The 23,672-nt window shown below is 37.1% G+C and overlaps 1 protein-coding gene across 1 annotated transcript in view; it reads left to right on the forward strand.

The window, feature by feature from the left end:
• The first annotated feature begins 3,839 nt into the window (after positions 1 to 3,839).
• The window catches only part of LOC148084531 (inactive phospholipase C-like protein 2), a 34,842-nt gene continuing 15,009 nt past the window's right edge, over positions 3,840 to 23,672 (forward strand). The window contains exons 1-6 of the mRNA XM_087787613.1: positions 3,840 to 4,259; positions 16,513 to 16,614; positions 17,866 to 18,015; positions 18,172 to 18,332; positions 21,267 to 21,711; positions 21,776 to 22,996. Of these exons, the coding sequence (XP_087643739.1) occupies positions 4,074 to 4,259; positions 16,513 to 16,614; positions 17,866 to 18,015; positions 18,172 to 18,332; positions 21,267 to 21,711; positions 21,776 to 22,996 (2,265 nt within the window). The 5' untranslated portion in view covers positions 3,840 to 4,073. The remainder of the gene's footprint in view (positions 4,260 to 16,512; positions 16,615 to 17,865; positions 18,016 to 18,171; positions 18,333 to 21,266; positions 21,712 to 21,775; positions 22,997 to 23,672) is intronic.

The raw sequence follows: 23,672 nt of genomic DNA on the forward strand, positions 1-23,672 counted from the left end.
TTGGACACGCCCCTCAGGTCACGTGACACACGACCTATCATAGGTGAGTGATTCATATCATCACTGACTTTACTTTAGCTTCTTTCTTTTAGTATACATTGCGTTTGGTTTTTCTTAAGCAACACTGTCTGTTTATATTTCACGTTCCTTACCCTGTAATTTCATATTGATTTATTTATTTTTATTTAAACAAAACAAACCGGTATTAGATTGTTTTTTTCTGTCTATAAGACAGATTTTTTTTCTTTCAAATGTATGTTTCTTATTTATTTAAGAGTTTATCCATATGGTAAATTATGCATGTATTGTTGTCCTTTTATTTTATTTTTTGGAATAAATAAAAATGACATTCCTCTTCATCGTTCATAGTAAAAGTCCAAAAGGGAAACTCTGCCTTATCTTAGATACTTATCAACGTGCCATGGACATGCTCTAACCCAGTGGTGCTCACACTTTTTCGGTTTGCGAGCTACTTTTCTAATGATCAAGTTCAAAAGATGTACCTTCATCAAATTTGCTCAACGTAAGTAATTACATACTTCACTAAGATGACTTGCACTGAATGAAATGAATGGACTGATAATCAGTCATGATGGAAGGATGTGTGGATTTAATCATCTTCATAAAAATACTGACATACATAAATAACTAGAGTCAGTCAGTGAGGAGCATATTTCCTCATTAGAAGATACTTTTCCTCTGAGAGTAACAAAAATGTCCATGAGACCTGGTCTTAAGCTCAGTGTCAGCCTGTGTTAAATCTCATCCTCCACTGCAGACAAGTTCAGACACGTATATACTAAACATTTCATTGATTTCCTACTAAAAATGGTCATTCATTCGAACCCAAATGGTGCACAAAAAATATTCATGTGTAAGAATCTGTGCTTGACACGAATTCAAGCCCTTTTCCTTTGTTCATCAAAATCAACAAATAATTCGGACGGGTTCATCCCTTTCCATGCCTCCATTTCAATATGTCGATCATATTTAAATGAAGCACAAGACTTAAATTTCTCCATTTCTGTGATCATGAAAAAACAAAAACAAATGAAAACATGAATTCAAACTAACAGTTTATATTTGTTAATTTTAAACATGTCTGATATGAATCACACAAGTGGATTATTTAAAATGTAAAACATCTTCAGACGAAGTTTAACGAGAATAGAAACTGTTAACCAGTAACTTATCATCATCATCATCGCTTTGTCTGATCGTCTCTGACGTCATTAGAATGTGTGGCTCACCTGCAACTGTTTAACGTGTTTGGGTTTCAGCGTATTCTTATTATATTCGTGAGATAAAGGTCATTTACAAATAGTCATCATGTGATGTTGTATTAATACACGTGTGTTTTAAGGACGCGATCACAAAAGGTTGGAACCTGCAGCTTGACTTTGATGGAACTGACGTCATGTTTCTGTGACTCTCGTAGCGATCAAACGCGCATTATTTTGTTCGATATATATATATATATTTTTTTAAACAAGCTTATAATTCTATATCGTTTTTTTGAATTGCGTAAAATGACTGTCGCACGTTTTGCTCTTTTTATTCTCGATTCATATGAACTTTGCCATGCGTTCAGTGGAAGAGGCGGGAGCTCTGATTGGCTGCTGTGCATGTCAATCAAATTGTCAACCAATCGGCGCAATAATTATTTGATTGACATGCACAGCAGCGAATCAGAGCTCTCTTTACTATTTTCTCATATCATATTTTATTAAATCACGCGATCTACTCGCAACAGCTTCGCGATCGACCGGTAGATCGCGATCGACGCATTGCCCACACCTGCTCTAACCTGATCAGTATTATTTAAGTTCTCTTCCATCCTCTTAAACTAATACTAACGTTAAAGCCATACGCTCGTCCCACTAAAAGTTATCTTCAAAGTTATTAAAGTGAATCCTGGCTTAAGCTTCCAGGGCCATAATTAAAAAATGTGTAAACCAACATTAGTTTTAGACCCAATCATTTTAAAAATGTAAAACATATGTGTGTATTATGTTAATATAAGTGTTAATATAAATTACTTACTTACTTACTTACTATTTAATCTGTAATTACAATAGGCACTATTTATCTGGAGGATTCATGTTTCATACTAATTGTGTCATGTATTTATTAAAATACATGTTTTTTTTAACAATTTCATTTGTATGGACCCATATCATAACAATATTTTGTTTAATACATTTTTATTTTTATTTTTAAACTGTATAGTTCTTAGTTTTTGAACACACTAATTGGTACTCATGACTTCCACCCTCAGGCTTGTTCAGGCAGCAGATTCCTATAATAGTGTTTTCACACATCGGACGCTAGATGCCAGCAGACCATTGACTGACTTGGTACTACCCTACCCTGTAGTCATAGTTCTCTCTTTGGTGTAGGACTCGTTGAAATCGTTTTTTAAAATATCATAATATCATCACATCCTTTCCAATGTACACTGAAATATTTAACACATATTATTATATCACAATTATAAAATAGGGGAGGCCAGATGGTTTGGACATGCAGTGACAGGGAACATGTAGGAAATAAAGATGTCAGATACAGGACTGTTCTAATGCAGGATTTGTATTTTTTTGGCCGCCTGATTTGATTGATCATGTAACATTTTCAAATATGGTATTATTTTAATCCCTTTTTTTTCAAAAGTTATTTTAATTTCACACCTCTTATAATGTAATTATTTAACACATTATTTTGACTTAATTTCTGTATAATACAATCTGAAATGCAATTCAAGTGGACAACAACATCTTCTACTTCTAATATCTTCTCATACTATTACCTGATCATATTGACCTACTCATTTTCATGTCTCAATCAATTCTTAAATGTAATATGTTACATATTTTTGACTGGGATTTGGTTTATCTGCTGGCCTTAAGGACAAGGTTAAGGTGAACTTTGAATATTCTGCAATGACGCCCAGGAGAAGTGCAGGAGCTAATATTAGTTTGCCTGGAATGGATGGTACTCTGGCATTCTTCCCTGAGATGCATCACAATAATAAAAACCCTTGAGCAAAAACCATTACACTGCTTCATTATAAATCTTCGAAGGACTGGAAAATAGCTACCAGAATAATACAGATGTATTTTAAATAGGCAGCATTATTGACATTTTGTGATTTACTGCTCTATAATATAGAGAGAATTAGAATTGTAGCTTTAACTTTAATTTCAAAGATATTTTCACTGGAGCTGCTGAAATTGAAAAGTATTCAAATGTTGTTTTTTTTGTATATGGTTTAAACTATTCGATTCTTAATGGGAGAAGAATGGCACCTTAAGTCATCGTTTAGAAAGATTACTGAAAAGGTCTTTATTTCAATTTCTTTACATGGATATTACTATGGGTGGCAGTCACAAACTCCCTTATAATTAATGTTATAAACATTAAAACGCAACTTTTATTACAATGGAAAGCAAAGTGTAAATTGAGTGAATTACTATATAGAATAAATTATTCAATTGTTTTGTGCCTTATAGAAACAGAATCACATGACAAAAATAATTGTGGAAAAGGCATAAATTATGGATATAAATTGAAATTATTATAGATATGATAGACAGTTGTAAATCCCAGGCGCATATTTTCAAAATAAAATGAACGATCATCGTTGATATACTGTATATATATATATATTTTTTTTTTAAAGTAAATAACACAATAATAATTGTACTTGTTTTCCATGTACACATTAATCCTCACAGCACAATTTAAAAAAAAGAGCCCTCCTTCAGTAGCGGATTAGGACTTCATTTGTCTGCAGCAGCTGACATGAGGAACCAGCGAGGAAACGCTCCTCGGTGCCCTGAACGCATCAGCACGTCCAGATGTGAGGGGTGTAAGACAGGGAGGTGTGTCGCTCCCAGCTGTCTCCCAGCTGTGCCTCGTCCTGTCTGCCGTCCCCGGGAGAGCGTGTGACCGACGGAGGAAGTTTGTATTCGCCAGTGCTTGACGCCGCATGGTCGCCGGTTCATCGTGTCACATGATGGCGGGCTTTTCTCCGTGTCTGTGGAGCCTGTGAGGGACCGAGTGACCGCACGAGTATGGCCGAGGCAGGCGAGAGGAGAGGCGGCTCCGGTCCACCGGTTGCTCCGGGTGTGAGAAGGGGAGCGAGCCAGGAGGTGAGCCGAGCAGAGCCGGTGTCAAACGGGAGCTGCAGCGACAGGAGCGCGAGCGTACAAGTGGACTCCCCGAGCAAACAGATCCCTCGCAGGAGCAGTCTGATCAAGGTAGGCCAGCAGCTCCTCCACGACCTTCTCGTCCCAGTCCAGGGATGGAGATGGATCATTCCATTATTGTAAAGTTGAACAACTTGAAGTTGTACTTTGTATGTTGGTGTTGGTACCACCGAGGAACCCTAGAGTCTAAAGATGTTTGCTGGTTCAAAACATCTCTCCATAGATATTTACACCTTCAGATAAACTGATTTTTGGTTGTTTTTAATCCTCTAAAAGTGTAAAAAGATGTGGTCTTAAATATAACTCCCGCCCTTATTTCCATGATGGCACAAACAAGATCCACATCTTAAACATCACATTTAGAAAAGTAGTTTTTGCCCCTAAGTTGATGCAGTATACCGAGATACTTCACTCTTGCACTGATCAAATTCTATTGTAGAAAAACATCAAATATTTATTGTGCATCATAAACTCACTTTAAAGTGAACTTGTCTTCCATTAGCACCTCAGATAAACCGACCAAAACGGCCCATTCGGTCTGTGAAAGATTTTTTAGCAGGACGTGTTCCCAGGTGCTATCACATGCTGTTCACTCCGTACTAAAGGTCAGACAGAAAAATCACTTACAACTAACCATCGCTTCCAAGGATTTGTGTACTAGAATTCAGCAACAACAAACAATAGGCGGAGAATTGTTATGATATGATGATCTTTTGTCCTTTATTATTGTTATTTATTTATTTACCAAAATTGTTTCATTATATTTTACTTCATATAATTGCATTTTGAATGTTTTAACAGTAAAGTCTACTTTTATTTTAAGATGGCAGTTAACCTTGTAATAACTCTTATTTTTATTTGTTGTCATGTAAAACCACGAGTTAGAGAGTTCCTCGGATTCACCAGTTGAGCGGCACGTGTTTTTTTTGTTCCAGCCCTCAACTCAAGTTACTTTTCTTTTGGGAGTTGTGCTCATTTAATGGAGATTATTTTTCTAATAAACACCACGTCGTCTTTATTTATTTTACTCCACATCGACCAAAAGCATTTCTCAAAAAGTGTTTTGCTGAAGAGAACTGTCTACTTGACATTGACTGATATTATTGTGGAAAAAACCACTGCACTCTTGCAAGATATTCTAACAGAGAAACATGAAAACAAATTAAAAGAAAATCTAAACAATAGAAGTTAATTTCCATTCGTTTTTTTATTTTGATGTATAGATTTTTTTTTTATTCCTAATGGTAACCTTTTAATATCAGTTTTTTTTCAAGATTGAAGCTTTAGTTCATCTTTGAAGCTGCAATGCTGAAAGATAAGAATAAAGAATACACTGAACCTTTTCGATTGGCAGTGTTTATCTTTGAATTAGGATGTAATCTTTGAATTAGGATGTAAAACTGCCTTTTGACTGGATGTGTACAACACTCTTCTCCTCAAGTGGACACTTGATGAACTGCAGCTTAATGCACATCATTAGAAAAACATTGAACACAGTGACCTCTCGAATGCAGAATGATTACTCAAGTTATCATGTCAGACTCTGTCTAAACAGTGCCATCTTTAGTTTTAGCACCAACTCTCAAGGTCCGATTCTGCACATGGCTGTGCATCAGAGCATGGCTATCATGTGTCTCTCAGTGTGCATCGCGCTGCCAAGTATTCATTCCTGCCACACACCGGCTGCCACTTATTAGCACTCCATCAGAGAGATGAGAAGAAGAGAAGAGAAGCGACCTGCTGTAGTCGATGATGAGACCTTCAAACTGCACTGATGCCAGCTCAGAATACCAAGTTTCCTAGAAACGTGAACGTTAGATGTGTAATTTAGGTCATTTTTACTAAAGCTTGCATTTTCTATCGAAGCAAGAAGTGTTCATCAAAGATACGATGGAATAAAGATACATGCCTGACAGGAAATATATTTGTAGGTTACCTGTTTGGATCTTAACTTTGATCAAATATTTAGCTGCTGTAGTGCATTATGGAACTTTTCCAATTGTATGTAGAAGCGCTCACCTCACAACACATTTTTAATGAACATTGACACCGATGGGATCATAAAATTACGTAAATCTTGGGACTATGTATGAAACGATCAGTCCAACCAATGAAGTATGAGCCTTACATACAGTACTTACTGTACCGTTGTGTTTTCTCTTCATCCACAATCCACATATTTATTACCACATATATAAATTGTCATACTTATTTGGACTGTCAAGTGCTAGAAAAACATAGGATTGACCTGTGAGGTAGTGCTTGATAGGCTGACCTGATGTTAACAACCCATGAAGGGAGATTATTTTATTAATCAGTTTAAAGGTTGAAAAGCCTTATCTCTCTGCTCACTACATGCTCGCTTTGAGCAGGAATTTACACGATTTGACATGGAGTTGCACATTTATAAATGTGATTTTAATAGTGTGCTTATAAATTCAAGATGTTGTTATGTTTCTTATGCCAAACACAGCAAGCAATTATCCCTTTTGACTCTGCTTTACAAAATAGCTTCAATTTTTATGTCCTTTTTTTCAATGTTGCCAGGGAAATATTGAAGATGTATATCCAATTTTAGCTAAACATCTTCATATATTTTTATTAAGATAATAGCCACATCAACAATATTTTGCTGTACAGGAATCTTCAGTTTAGTTGTGTTCTTTGTGATCGTGTTGACACTTCTCAGCGTTCAAAAAATGAACTCTTCTCAGTTTGATGTGAATCCAAACAGACGTGAAAAAAAGCTGTTTTTCTCCCCACCAAAGTTGCTGCATGTGACTGCATGATCATCTTAACACAAAGGAGTCATAGTATTTTTTTTTTCTTCCTGATCAGTCAGGAAAGAAGCCAGTTGGCCAATTTCCTCGCACGGTTCATGTTGCAATATTGCGATTAAGTCATGAGATGGTTGCTGATGCTCTCAGTAGCTCCTCACAATCACTGGAACACAAGCGAAAGTTTCTCACCTTTTTTTGCCCACACAAGTACACACAAGTACACACACGCACACGCGTATACAGGCACAGAAAGTATGTGACCTTGTTGAATAAAAAAAAAATCCACTCAAAATGTTCAACTACTGATGAACTGTGTGTTGTCATTGAAAGTTAACACTGAAACAGGAAGCATCTGATTGGTTAGCTCAGGAGGAAGTTGCTGGTATAATCCCTGTAAGGAGATCTACTGTTAGTTGCTTTCAATAAAAGGATCTGCCAAAAGACGTTAGTGATTCTTTTTTTTGATACCTCTGAGTCTGAATTGTATTTTATTTATTATCATAATATTTATAATTTTAATAGGTATCTTTCTCCCTTCCTTTGCTCCTCTGTTAATTTGCATATATCTTAGTGAATCATCTACAAACTGTGGTTCAAGTCAAGTTCTTTTATTGTCAAATATGCATGTATTAAGACATACAGCATAAATGAAATTGTGGTCCAATCTGACGCATATGAAAACTATAAAAAATTACAATTTCAATAAAGCTAAATGCTGTAACAAATCATTTGACTATGTGACATGGATTATTCTGATGTGACAAAACATTTAAACCATTTGTAAGAATTAATAGTTCAATATATTAATGAAGAATAATAAAAAAAAAATGATAAGCATATATGTATAAGAAATGTTTTAGGTGAATTTCCGTAAAAAAAAAAAACCGAGGTGAAAATCACCAGAAAAAAATAGGTAAATGTAGATAAAAATAACTTTAAAAAGTTTAGTTGGTGAAAGCAACGAATAAGTTCTGCTCTTTGATTTACAATAAAAAAAAGGTATTTGGAGCTTAAATCATTTTTTACTTCTTTTGTCTTTCAACATAAGTCAATAATCTGCTGAGGTTCATTTAAAGCATGATAATGCAGTTTTCACAGTTTGTGTGTCTGCATGCCATCGCTGCAGATCTTAAGCGCTGCTGGTTTTTGAAAGAGATGTAGAATCATTGGCAGGGAGATAGGCATCAGGTGCTCTCTATCTATTGCACTACACACACACAAACCCACACAAATGCGAACAAATCTCACCCTGAAGGCAAGAATATCAGCATTCAAGCTGTGAAACACTTATATAAAGAATCTTTGAACAGCTTGTCATTGACTTAATAATGAAAACAATAAAGCTGGCCTCTGTTTGAATACTAGAAAAACAGTCCACGTAACATATGACCACCATTCATTCAACTTTATGTCAAGACACGTGAATTTTTCTCAACTTCGACAAAAGTAATCTGTTTGCAAAAAGGAGAAAATATTGTCAGTTAAAGCAAAAATAAGTGACTGTTCACAGCATAAAGACAGTTTAATCTGATTAATAAATGAATCATAATTTTGATTTTGATACCTCATCCTTAAAAGCACATCTACTTTAAAGTCAAGGTCAAAAGTGGTGGAACTTGCAAACGCTTTTACGCACTATAGTTCTGATTGATCTGTTATTCCGTTTCAAGATTCCCCATTGTCTTATTTTGAAGTTCTTCCTGTTAGTTTAAATAATTTAGCACCTCTACCTCTGTTATCTTAAGTGTCATCACTTCTTTGCACCATGTCACTCTTATTTTTTTATTCCATCATTCCATTCCAATCTAACCAAGCTCAAATCTGGTTCTTTCAAGGTTATTTGCCCCCCATTCTGATTCCTTTGGACCATGAACACATAAGATTGATGATTTCACATGGTTAACTTACCCACCGATTGATGATTTTAATGTTGTATACCAAACCCTTACTGCAGGACTTGACAATAGTTATGAAGATATGCACCAGAAATGTTTAGTAGTAAAAAATATTCTTTACACTTTTAAACAAATGTAACACGTTCTATGGCAAAATCATTCTTTTTTTTTTGTTAAGATTAAAATGTATCTTAGTACACAATACACACAACATAATGATATGGCAAATACACTTGTTAGGGGTCTCAATATGTGCTTGGTTATACTGTTTGATTTGTTGTTAAATAGTTAATTGCAAGTTAAGAGCCAACCTTCCAGTGTCTTGCCAAGCGACCACACAAGACAACCCGGCAGCAAGACAAAACTGAACTAGCTACAAGCTGGTGCAAGCCAACTGCATTCTCGGCTCCCCATCAACTTCAACAAAGGCTTCCTGTCAAGTTGTCAACACTTTGAATGTAATTTCATCTGATTTCTCATAAATGTCTTGTTTCATAACATTTTTAAAGAAGGCTGCGAGAGGATGCAGATGACATGGGCTAAAACAAACCCAAAAAAGTATTGTATGCTCTCAACCATGTTAGAGAAACACTGGGTCAGTTAATGCATATGTATGTATACAACACCAGAGCACATGTATTTAAAGTATATGTGCTCTAGCTCGAGACGAGACCAGCAACCTATCCAGATGGTCCTCTTAAACTAGTACTTCCGGTCGTTACGATGGGATCACAGCGCATTAAAAAAACAGCCACACATACATGCCCCTACAGGAAGGTTACAAGTTAGTCATTTGTTCTACGTTCTTGTTTGCTTGCTTGTGTACCTGTAATAATTCAGAGGCAGGAACATTTGTCAGAGATTTCAACACGTAGCTGGAAGGGTCGAAAAGTCTCGAGCCCAATGTTTACATCGTCATTCATTTTTCAACAATCACCCACTGTATAACCATGGAAACACAACACAACCTCACTTATTTTGAGACAGAATTGAAACAAAATTGAAAACGAAAACTTTGCAACTATATATCAAGTCAAACTGTGTATTTAACTTGACGAAAATCTATAAACCCTCAAGGAAGTTGGAAAAAAAAATCTGCTGCAAATGATTTCCTGCAGGGTCACCACAATTTCTCTTGAACACGAATCCTGCACTTTGATTCGGCAATACCATGACTCAACCACATGTACTTCCTCAGGGTTGTTTACCTCTCGTGTCCTTTCCACTGCTGCAGTCATGTTAGCGTGCAACTCAACTTGACAGAGCTAGCTTAGGGAGTAGCACACATGTGTTGAACTAACAACATGCTGTTACAGGGCAAATGCCTTTTCCTTCATTCAGACATCAATCACCATCCATTGTTGCTGTTAAATAAAGGTCGTGCAAAGGTTATTATACTTGGTCAATGCACTAGGGGAAAGGTTTTGTACCATTTACAAGACCATGCAGGGTATAGTCTAATGATCACATTCAAGGATATATATTCATTTTCATAATTTTCTTTAGTTATGATAACATACTGGTTTGTAAATGGTTAAAGAGTTCATATTGGTTAAAGTTCTAAGAAAGACTTTCAAATAAGCCAGTTACGAGAACAACGACCAATTGTATTGCAGTAAATGTTGTGTTTAAGGACAACTACATATGCTTAAAGAATCTTCCAATTAGTTACAATTGCGTTGTTCATTTGATTAAATATGTTTCCAATTCAATGAAACTCATAGTAAAGCTTTACAACCCTCTTGAATGTTGTCTATTTTGGAAAAGGAAACCTAAAGGAAAAGCTAAATTCTGACATCACAGATCCTTTCTAGTTTGATTATAATTTAGATAACTGAAAAGTTGTGTGTGGATTTCTAGATATTCTCAGGACTGGATATACAGTAAAGTGCCTAACTAACACTTCTGGGTTTAGGAAGCTTTTGTAGGTTTCATAATTCACTTGTATGGCTTCTAACAGCTCTTTCTCTTGAACCCAACTCTGTTCAGAACTAGTGAGAAATAGTAAAACTTGTCTTTGTAAAACAAATTATTTTATTTCCGTGTGACTGCAGTGAGACAATGTGTGTTCTTTTTTACATGTTTTGGAATGTGGGTTGGTTTAATAATTAGAGCTTTGAGAACTCTTGCTGACCCAACTACTTTGTGTTGTTTGAGTGAAAATCCTGGCGGTGAAGAACATTTTGTTCAAAATCATGAACGTAAGGTTAACACAAAATAGCAAAATATTAGTTAGACAGATGCATTGATTCAATACATTTTGACCTCAAACCACGCAAGATGCTGAAGAGTCAAGAGAATCACTAACACAAACTAACCCAATGGTTAGGACTTGTCTTTAATTCAGTTCAGATTTAATGTCACAGAGGAAGGTGTCCATGTATTTAAACATGTGTAACTATGAATAGAATTTGAAGTCACGTAGAAAAGTGTTCTAGGATTTAAGGTTCTTAAAAATGACTATGCACACATCTCACTTTTGCTCCTGCTTGACTGAGATATTGGCTGCAAAACTAACTATAGACTCGCGGGGCTGTGAGGCGGGACCTGTTGGAACTTGACAGCCACTTCGACCAATCAGAGTGTTCGCTCTTGGACAGCCTGGCGGTGCTCTGGAGAGCAGGCTTGTGCATTGTTTTCACACTGCAAGTTTTTGAGCCAAAAGGGCTTTGGCTAAAGCCTTAGTCATCCTCCATCCACAGTTGTGTCTTGATAACGTGGTGTAATTTCTACAGACATTTTTAAAATAACATTATATTGTTTCCTATTTTCATTTCAAAATAGCAACCTATTTCCTCTGTTAAGTTTGGTCACAGTGGAACATTTTTATGTGTAAACCATGAGTCCACGTTTCTCCTTTTAAGGGGGCTCACATCCGAACTGTGACTCTACAGAGACGAGAGTGTTAGAGGTTGTCGAGCTCGGAGCAAACGGCTGCATTCTTTGTTGCCAAAGCAGCAGCAGTGTACTTTGAGATATTTTCATTACAATAGGACAATTTCTCTGGGTGTTCATGGGGATAGTTTTGTGTTTTCAATTGACAAGACGTGCCAGCTACAGGCACTCAGACTTTAAGGACACTTGTGGTTTGTCGAGGAAAGAGACCATATATTTAGGGGGCTTTTTGTCTTTTAACTGTCAAAATGAATTTTCATGGGCAATTGTATTTCCTCATAGACTACATTCAATTTTGTGACGGTTGTGAGTGACCATCAATCCAGAGGAGACGAGCGAAGGTCCAAAATATGATGTCGCAACAGAAAAAAAGACAAGGGGAAAAAAGGAGGGGAAAGTATTAAAAACATAAAATAAACGTATTTATAAACTGACTATTAAGAAAGATCCCAAACTCACCTTATTTACTTTAATGGGCAATAATATGTTCACCAAAAGGACAAAGAACTTGTTAATAAATTGTGCTAACAGTTAAACCAAATGAAATACAAAATCAAATGTGGAGATGTTAGTGTCGTACAGGGATGAATAAATACAGTCTAAGGGCAGCACTTTGCCTGTGTCTGCTTTTCATTAAATTAAAAACTCATCCATTTTGTGTCCTTTTCTGGGAGAAATTTGAGAAGTTTATTATCCTTATGCACATTCACCTTGGCTGCCTTTGTCTGACTAGAACTTGGAATAACCCTCACTTCTCCTTTACACTCCATCTATCAGTCCTCATTCATTCAAACGTCTCAAACTTGAGTCATTTTGATTCTACTCACTGAATTAAGAGTTATGCTGCCCCCCCGACGATGACTTCCAGAGCTGGCTTTGATCACATATCCACGAACCTCACAAGATCTTTTTTTTAAACCAGCAGATTTTGTTCCTGACGCAGCTTTTTGAGCTCATCACTCGGGAAAATTAATTGAAATCAGTGAAATCTGCAAGAAAGTAAAAGTGAGTTCTTATGTGTGTTTGGGGTTTAAAAAAGAGAAGCTGCCGTCTTTTTTGGGGTTAGCTGGGACTATCAGAACATGTGAAAGATAAGTATAATGATAGTGTAATAGCACTGCCATGCTTGTCATACTGTGTCAACATGTCCTATTCTTCCTTTTCTTCTTCTTCTTCTTTCTTTTCTTTTTCTTGTCATACTGTGTCAACATGTTTTTCTATGTGTTTTTCTTCTTCTATGTAGTCGACAATATTAGTTGAGCTCTGATAGATGTGTTCTCAAATATCATTTTGGAAGATGTTACTGTGGTTCACGAGGAAAGTGAAGTACATATTATCTTGGAAAACCCTCTGGCTAGTAAACTGGAGTGAGATTACTGCCACCGGTTTGAGCGAGTGTGTCTTCATTGTTGTACACATGTCATACGTGTGCTCTAGCTGTCATACACGCTCAACTTCACTAGTGCGCGCTCAACATTTTTCTGCTCAAATGTCTTGCGCGCTCGAAATAAATACAAGTAGATGTCTGCCACGAAGACAGGATTTCTCCACCAATCACAGGGAGCTACCTGAGGGAAGAAGGCGGGTCTTGCTGCAACTCATCTTCAGCTAGTTTATTAAAAGGAATTCAAATGTTTATTAAAATGTTTATTAAAATGGTTTATTAAAATGGCGCACGAAAACAACAGAAGCAATACACAGCCTCAAGTAAGTTATCATCATCACCAATCTGGTGAGAAAATGATCTAAATAAATAGTCTAATGGCGTGTAAGAAAGTCTAAATAGTCCAAGTTATTGGTTGTTGATTCAAAACTGATTGATATTTTGAGAAGACTCTCTATCAGCTGGTGTCTCAATAGGTTCTGTTGAGAAAAAAATGTGCCATTAATAAAGATAACAAGAAAAAAATAATTTTAATAATATAATTCATTGCAAAAATGGTGATGGTAAAATGCATTTGTGTCACTAGAGCAGATTTAAACATCAAAGTAAAAAATCGTTCCTGCTTAAATCCTTTGATATCAGAATCTATTGATTGATGGTGATATGTAGTTTAAGATCTTTAAACTCCTCACGATAAAACAAAGTTGATAATTTGGCATGAAATTATCTAAACTATCCCGGCAGTGCTTGAATGTTGTCATCTGATCGTTTATGCACGCAAGTATGATCAAGTAACTCGATACTCGTTCGGTTTCCGCTGGTATAAATATTGAATAGTTGAAATGTAAACATAACAAATATTGAATAATTTAAATTATTTCATTTATCTTTTCAATATCTGAAAAAATACATGTAAGCATTCAATATTCTGATGGCACTGATCTACTTCCATACACGTCCAAAAGACACAAACAGCTAACGACCTTTACAGCTTATAAACACATTTATAGCCTGGTTAAAAACAGCTTAAATCTTAAAATATAATTTCACTGTTTCAGGGGAATTTATTTTCTAACCTTTTGCCTTTTGATGATATTCCTGTTTATCAGTTTCCCTAATCTTTAATAAGGGGTGTGGTTGACTTCTCTATATCAGCCGTCGTAGCTTAACTCTTACCTCTGACAACCAAACTCCACCTCTTGCCCAGAGTCTGGACGCTTTGTTCAGAAATTGAAAAGTCAAACAAAGAGCCAACTGTAAGAAGCACTCGCTATCTGACCACGGACTGCTTGACATCAGCAAAACATCTTCATTTTGTTGGTGCTTTTACAATTATAAATGGTTTTACAAAGACATTTTTTGCTGTGATGAGATTTATGACTTACTTGTTGCTTTTTTCATTGGTAATGTCGTTTTTGATCGTTCTTAACCATGAGTTATTAAAAGGAATTATTAATAATTAATTTACTATCATTTTTTTTTATTTTTAAATAGTGCACTTGGTTCTAAAGCTATATCATTTAGTATAATAATAAGATTCTGGCAGGTCACCATGGTTTTGTTATTGTACTGGAAACACTATTCCGTTTATTCTGTGATGCCACCACAACATATTCCTGTGTTGCGTTTACAATATTTGCAATAAAAGATTCTGAATGTACATATGGTGGAAGACCAGGTCCAAAAGCAGGCTGAGAAAATCCGCATTGATGAAAAGTCAGTTGAAGGATATTTGTGCCACAAAAGTAAGAGATGTATAAATATGGAGATAGTTTTACTCAACTGTTTTCTTGTTTAAAGAGACTGAACAACAGTCTAATAAAACAGAATTGTATTCAATACTATCAAAGTATTTTATTAAACTTCATAAAACATGTATCTTTTAAGCTCATCTTCACATTTGGTTTCTTTCAGGAGAATGCTTCTATATTTTCCTTCTCTGCTGCTTTGACTTTTGCCACTCACCCGGTCTCACACCTTCAACAGGAAGTTGTTTTTGAGGGGGGGGGATTTGTTTCCTGTTACACAGCAGAGGAAGCATTAAAACCAAATTAGGCCGTTGCGTGTAAAACTTACTGAGAGAAGATGATCATGTCTCATTCACTAATTCTAAATATCATTTCTTTACTGCAGATAAGCTGCTGTGGAAGTTCCTGTATTTTATTTTTAGGACAAACGCAAAACACCAGTAAAACAGATAAGGATATAGGCATATAAACAAGTCATTATTAAATAGTATGTATTAGAGATACAAATATTTGAGGTAAGTACCTCAATCTTAAATGTAATGTAAAATGTAACTTGTTTGTTATCTATAGATTCTAATTGTTGAGAAGTTTCTGTCGAGATCAATCCAGTTCCTATTTGGGTTTCATGCACAATTCTGAAGAGGCTTATTATTCATATCTTTCCCCATGTGAATGCCTCCTCTGCTCCACTGTCCTGCCTCTGGGTGTCTCTGTGTATTTTTAGTGTTTCAGTGATCTCTCACTGTGTTCAATGAGGCTGCTGTTCTGTCCTTAACGATGTGGTCGGGGCATTTTACCCCGAACCATGTCCTCTCAGTTAAAAAAGGCTTTCCATTTATTTGTATCGGAGAGATAAGCGTCCGTGCAAAATGAGTTTGTCACAAGTCATACACAATTAAGGTAACAAGTCATCAAGGGACCTATGTAGTTGCTATTAATACCTCTTGTCAGCCACTACATTCGAGGGTCACAAAGATGGCGTCCCACACTTTTGCTTGCTTTATCTGAAAAATTCTTTGTTTGTTTTAATTTCATGTTCAAGCCTTGAATGGTCACGTCATCTTGAATTACCAACAATTACATTACCTGTCCTCTCCTGACAGGTCCAATGAAGCCTCTTAATTAGATTTAATCTGGACATTGAAATGTAAATAATTTAATAAAGCACCCACATATGTGCTTTCATCTCTTCTCCGTTCGGCTGACATCTGAGTGTTCCAAAGATCAAATGAATGGGCTCAGATAAAGCGACTCGGTTGATCTGAGCTCACTGTCATTGTAGAGGCATAGAATATAAATGCTACCGCCCGCCGCCTCCAACCGGTCAGGTATGATTAATGGTGTGATGGTGAAGGGCGAGGGCAAGCCAAGGCTTTTAGCGTGCTATAAAAACAATAACAGATTGGGCGTAGGAGTCTTAATGTAGTTTAAATAATCTGCATTTACATCTGGTTACATAAGACGCCACGTTTTTGTAATCCCTAGCCTCAAAGTGAGGCCTGGATATGAACATTGATATGACATTGTGTTGCTGCCACCGTGATGTACGTATTGAACCTTCACTTTTCATCAGTATCACTCATTCCTCTCCCTCTGCGTCAGGACGGGTCACGTGCAGGTCGAGAGAGGAAGAAGACGGTGTCCTTCAGCAGCAGCCTGTCGGAGAAGAAGATCAGCAGTGCTGCAGACTGTATCCACTCCATGGTGGGTCAACCATGTGACCAGTATTATTCAATATAATCTTTTGTCCTTGGATAAATAATAGGCTTATCAACATGACCCCTGAGTAAGCTTTAGTTGCCTTAGTAAAAATAGTTACATCTGTATATAAATGAATCATGAATAAAAAACCTAGTAGCTCTTCAAAGATTATCATACAGTTGTTCCTAAGATATAGATTCTCTTAGTAATTTTGATAAAATTAAGATAAAACAATAAAATAAATTAAACTTTTTTAAGCTTTCATGAAGAGGGATGGGTACCAATGCGACTGACTGCATTTTCAGTGCCTTATTTTTGTTTTGGATTATTCCATGATAAAAATGTTTTGGCTAAAATACAAACATTCAACATGTATTTAAAAATGTAGTTATAACAGTGGTACACACAATCGCACGCCACCTTCAGCACATAATTTAGCCCACAAATTATATTAATATAATAGTATTACTATGGAAACAAGTTCAAAGTTGATTCAAATTGTTCAGAAAAATCATTTCATTTAGTTTCAAAAGTACTAGTTTAGCAGCTGTATCGGATGAAACACGCCTACTACTAGATAAAAAAAGGGTAAATGGTCAAATGTAAACGGCCTAAAATAAATGAATAAGCGCTATTTTTAATTTGATATTTGAAGATTAAAATGTATAACTAAAAATAAATCCTATCAAGGATAATTGTTTTCTGACTATTGAGTGACTCTGATATGGATCTTACTCTTCCAATTACTCTTAAATGTACTATAACATGGTCTTTGTAATGATTCACAACATCATACAGGTATTGCTGTGTATTTAAATAATAATAATAATTTATATAGCACTTTTTTACAGTGGTTACAAAGTGCTTTACATAAAAGCAAACAACTACAGTTAAAAATGAAAATCGATTATAACAGCAGAGTAATAAATCAAGATAAAACAACACAAATTTAATTGAAGGAAAATATTACTACATAAAATGATAAACACTGAAAATAAAGTTGAGTAAAACACCTTTGATTCAACGTTTCAAAGTTGAGGTGCCCTGATGGAGAAGGCTCTGTCCCCTTTTTGATTGTAGCCTCGATAAATGATAATTTGTCTTCATTATAGTAGTTCTGATCCTGCCGAATATGTTTCCACAGATTTAAAACGCACCATTATTCTGCAGCTCAAAAGTGCATTTTTCTCTCCATATTTTACCTTTAAACAATGTTTCGCCTCTTTACACACCATCGTTCATACTGTGCCTCAGGTGGAGGGCATTGAGCTGAAGAAGGTGCGCTCTGGCTCTCGAGTGTACCAGCGTTACTACCTGCTAGACACCGGCCTGCAGGCGTTGTGCTGGGAGCCCTCGAAGAAGGAGTCGGATAAAGCCAGGATCGTTCTGCCCTCCATACGAGAAGTGAGTCTTTCTGAAGCCTTGCCTTGATGATGAGTCCATCCATTACTTCTGATCCATTTGTACAGAGGCAATGCAAATATTTGCAACAGTCAGACCTGTGGTCAATAGCAGATGGTGTGATTTTTATTGTCTGATGTTTTTTTTGCTTCTCCCAAGGTCCGCACCGGTCGTAACACAGAAACCTTCCGCACCAGTGGAGTTTATGAGCAGATTTCAGAGGACTGTGCGTTCTCCATCATCTATGGAGACTTATATGAGAGTTTGGACCTGGTGGCCAACACTGCTGAAGTGGCAAATATTTGGATCACAGGTCTAAGGTAGGAGACAAAAGCAACAAAAGGAAATATTCTTAAAAATAAAGCTAAAAACTCGAACACATACACCTACTTTAGGCAAGTTTGCTATCATCATTAATCACATTATAATACAATCGACTTAGATTCCATCAAATTGCTAACCAGAGGAAGATATTTGATACTCGTCACCATTTTTGTTACCGCAGTAATAAAAAAAACAAAATGCATTAAAAACTTTAAATGGATCATTTTACATACCTGAAAACGAGAAGTAGTTAATAAATAAAATAACTAAATAATAAGAATAATACAAAAACAAAAACCTAACTAAGCAAGACAATCAAAGCAATCTTCATCCTTTAAATTAAACGCAAAAAAACAACAACCCAAATATAGGTGATAACATAATTTGCCACTATTTAAACAGAGACCTGAGATCAATTTTCCATTGTTTCTTCAAACAGCAACGGTAGAATTGTCTTTAATTTCTTAGGTTGCAGGTTGATTTCTCTTTGCTTTAGTTTCTCGAACACGTTGTAGTCACATTAGCGAGCTTAAGGGTCATGTTTAACAACCCAATTTGTTAAGCATCAAAATTCAGCTATCATTGACAAAAGTTGCTTGTTAGCCGTTTGCTAATATCAAAACAACCAACATTAATGCGGTCTACGATCAATCATCAGTTTACTACAGGACTGTGAATGGATAAACAGCCTTTACTATCCTGTTGGCATTTTATAGTGTGAGACACAATAGCCTTTAAGGAAAACTAAACTCCATCTCTCCTGACTTACTAACATGTTTCAAATGTTGAAGTCTTTCTCTCCAAGATGTAGTAAGTCCCTCATAATGATTATATTTTGAAGTTATTCATTTATTAAGTCCACCCACATCTGTAGTCTTGGCAAATGAGAGGTTACGCGAGCAGAGGCCATTACGAAGTAATAATGGCTTCACTCTTCCTCCAGCCAGCTGTAATCACACCCCGCTTTATTTATACAAAGAGTTGCTTGAAGGTGGAGACCTCCGAAACGGTTGTAGCTGCGTGACATACTTTGATCCATGACCAATCACAGCAGAGTGGGTTTGGTTATAGTGAACAAGATTTTACCTCCAGAAAAACCTGTGGTTTTCAGTGGGCGGGGCTAATGCCCATTTTCTGATGTAAATATTTCAATTAAAAGAGAGTTTTGTGCAAACAGACATATACTGATGAGTCAACAAAAGCGGTCATACAACAATTTAAGATTCACTTAAATAAACACATTAGTTTCCCTTCATGCTAATTTCCACAGCACAGTCTTGTTAGTTAAGTGTAAAATCCAGACGTCTAAGACATTATCTGGTGCTTTAGTCAAAAACCGTGGCATCACTAATACACCAATGATTGCATGATGTCCTGATTAACTGCTTTGTCCTTCATTTAGCCCGGGTAAACAGGTCTGCACGATAATACATGTAAACCAATGAATCCGCCCTTATTCCAGTATCAACTGAAAGAAATGGATGAAAAACCAATTCATCCAGGAACAGATAATAGTTGGAGGAAGAGTTTGAGTTTTTTTTCTTGTGCGTTTAATCAAACGCACACAAACTCCAATTTATTTTGCAGCTCAGAGACACATGATACAGTAAGTAAGTAATTTATATTTGTAAACACTTTTCTAGACCAGGGTCACAAAGGGCTTAAACAATCAAAACGATACTCAATAAAATATATACTTAAAAGGTCAAGACAACACGTTCAATACATTCTGAGAAATTGTCAATATCAGCGGCTTTTGCAGTGAAGTAATGAGTGGTCGATGGTGATGAAAAATATGTTATTTTTAGGATGCCTTAATGAACCGGCTCTAGGGACTGTCAATTTATCGGTGTCTAGTGCGTCATCCTCACACCGCTGTAACATAACGTCATCGGGACCTAAGGGGGCTTCAACCTGACAGTGGAGTGGACTGTGTGTATAACTGAACAAATAAATATTGAATGTTTGGTCCAGACATACTGGAAAGCCTCTGGTGGGAGTGTGTGTGTTCAGTCAGAGCAAGTGTGAATGGAGATGCAGGAGGCTGAAGTTAAGATGTTGCTGGTGCTATATAAACTTTACCACTAGTGTGGTTCCATACTTTGTTACATAGACTGTTTAATGGAATAGATGTAGTATTTGGGATGTCACCCATCGGTAACCAAACTAGTGTTTTAAAGCCAAGCCGTGGTCCAGGGAAAGCATTATTTCTGATTAGCCAGACTCAAGAAACTGAGTTTTTGCGGGCTGAGCCAAATATGTCACTTGTAAACTGAAGCGCTTGTCTTGTTGTGCAAATTCAGAAAACAATTATAATGATGAATATAATCAAAAGAGAAATGTTGGGTAAAAAAGCAAAAATAATGTTTGTAGTTTACCAACATTTCAATAGGTGTTTGAGCACTGTGTACCACATAAAGTCAGCTCGAGGTCAGTACCAGGATGAGTACATGAAGCTTATAAGGTGCACTTTTATTTTTTTATAACATTAAATGATTTGAAGGTCACAGTATAATCTCTACACAAAGATATCTGAAGTATCTGGTATATTGTCTTAGATTACATACCAATTTAAAGTGGGTCTACAGAGATTTTTTTTTTTCTGATAACTTGTAGAAGGGCATTGCTGTAATGGGATTATGAGGTGTTTGCATGGAGACAAAACCCTCTAGTGATCATTTAGCCCAACTGTGTGCAACACATATAAAACAATGTTAACAAGCCTTGACTACATGTCTAAAAAAAATTGTAAGCTTTCCTGTCATTTATACTTCGGCTTCACTTTATAACCAGATGTTCCCCCTTGCCTCACAGTTGGTTAAACTGGTCCAAAAAAGCACTCCAGCCACCACGGTTGGGACACTACAAAATGAAATAAGTAAAGCATTACTTACACTACACTCTCTAAAATATCCTTCTCTCCTTGGCAGGTACCTGTTGAAATATGGGAAACATGCCTTTGACATGCTAGCTAACAGTCAAAACAGCCTCCGCCTTGCCTGGTTGAACAAGCTGTTTTCAACGGCTGCAAAATCCGACATTGATGAATGGATTTCCTTACCTTCGGCCATTAAGTTGGTCCAGGATGTGAACCCTGGTGTCAGCAGTGTGAAAGTGGAGCATAGATTCAAAGAACTTCAAAGAGTTCGGGAGAAGATGCTCAGTGTCGATAACGGACCAGAAGGAGAAGACATCGGTACAAACCAAGCCATCTCAGCCAGACAAGTCACCAAACAGGAGTTCATAGACGTCATCCATGATTTCTGCACACGTCCCGAGATTTACTTTCTGCTCGTGCAGTTCTCCAGCAACAAGGAGTTTCTGGATACCAAGGACCTGATGAAGTTCCTTGAGGCTGAGCAGGGTGTTGCACAGGTGGGTAGTACAGATTTCTCAAGTCTTCTCACATCTTTACCTGTATCACCAATGTCTTTTTCAGGTCAGTGAGGAAGCAAGCCTAGAGGTGATCCATTCCCATGAGCCGTCGGAAGAAGGCCGGCAGCAGGGATACTTGTCTTTAGATGGATTCAACAGATACCTGACATCAGCAGAGTGCCACATTTTTGACCGGGAGCACGACAGCGTCTGCCAGGACATGTCGCAGCCCTTGTCCCATTATTACATCAACTCGTCCCACAACACCTACCTCATCGAGGACCAGCTAAGAGGTCCTGCTGACATTTCTGGGTACATCCGTGCTCTGAAGATGGGCTGTCGCTGCGTGGAGGTGGATGTTTGGGATGGCGCAGATGAGGAGCCAGTGGTCTGCACCGGACACACCCTTACCCCTCCACTTGCCTTGCGCTCAGTGTTGGAAGCCATTGCAAAATTTGCTTTTGTGTCTTCCGAGTATCCTTTAATTGTGTCTTTAGAAAATCACTGCTCGCCCTCTCAGCAGAAAGTGATGATGCAGCATCTGGTGAGAATACTAGGAGGGAGACTATTTCAAGATCCGCCAGATGAAAAACAGTCATACCTGCCGTCACCAAATGCTTTAAGGCATCAGATCCTATTAAAGGGAAAGAAGTTAGAGCTGAGATGGGACAATGGAGATGGAGAGGTAAGTGAGGAAGATGAAGGTGCTGAGATGTGTCAAAGAATGCGAGCAAGTAACAGTGGAGGAGCAACGACAGGAATTGAGAAGGACATTTTACAGAAGAGCGCTGTTTTGACAACGGTCACTCGCTGCAATCCCCCTCATCACTCTCCGCAAAGATTTCTTCTCTTGAAGGAGCTTTCAGATTTAGTGACTCTTTGTCAGTCCGTCCGCTTCATTGACTTTCAAACATCGTCGAAAAGCCAAAGACCTTGGGAATTATGCTCCTTTCATGAATCGCTGGCTTTACGTCTTGCGTCTGAGAGCCCCGGCAACTTTGTCAACCATAACAAACACTTTCTGTCGCGTGTTTACCCGAACCCCATGCGTGTTGACTCCAGCAACATGAACCCTCAGGATCTGTGGAAGTGCGGCTGTCAAATAGTGAGTATGAATTTCCAGACAGCGGGCCTTATGATGGACTTGAACACTGCCTGGTTCCGACAAAACGGATGTTGCGGATACGTTCTGCGACCAGCCATCATGCGCCAAGAGGTTTCGTATTTCTGTGCGGACACCAAAGAGGCGGTGCCTGGTGTATCTCCACAGCTGCTCCACATAAAGGTGGGTTGGGTTTGAAAAGCTTTAGGTCATGAAGCTTCATGAAGCATTGTCCTTCTTTCAAGAGTTTAGTAGATGGTACTCTGCTGTGTAATCTTTGGCTTTGTGCAAAATATAACCTCCCATTATTTTTAAATGGCTTCCATTCATGGCTCTACCTCCAGAGCTTGGATACTAAAGAGAAACTGCTTCATTCGCGCCCATCATGAGTAATCATAATAATTAGCTTATAATTGCAGAAGGTATATTTTGAAGGTTTAAACAGTTATGGCTGCAACCTTTAACATTTTATCAAAATGCACACGCTTCCGGACCAGAGGAGAGAAAATCTACTGACTCCTTTAAGAAACATCTTAAGACATTCTTATTTGTGCAGGCTTTTCCCTGACTTCCTGGGACTCCTGTGTTTGTCTTATGTGCCTTGGCTTTTTAAAGCATGAATTTTAGCTGTATATTGTTTTTGATTGTTTAAGCGCTTTGTGACCGTGGTCTAGAAATCTGCTTTACAAATTATCATGACTTACTTACTTACTTACCTACTGGTTCTTTAGTAAGGGGGAACAAGCTAATTAAGAAATAAGAGGATTCATATGTTTTCAGGGAAAACCTGAAAAGTGTATGCTTTTGATTGTTCTTACTACTTACTTAAGATTTTATATTTATATATATTAATATCGGT

The sequence above is a fragment of the Callionymus lyra genome, chromosome 3 (genome assembly GCF_982586985.1).
Source record: "Callionymus lyra chromosome 3, fCalLyr1.hap1.1, whole genome shotgun sequence".
Lineage (NCBI taxonomy): Eukaryota > Metazoa > Chordata > Actinopteri > Syngnathiformes > Callionymidae > Callionymus > Callionymus lyra.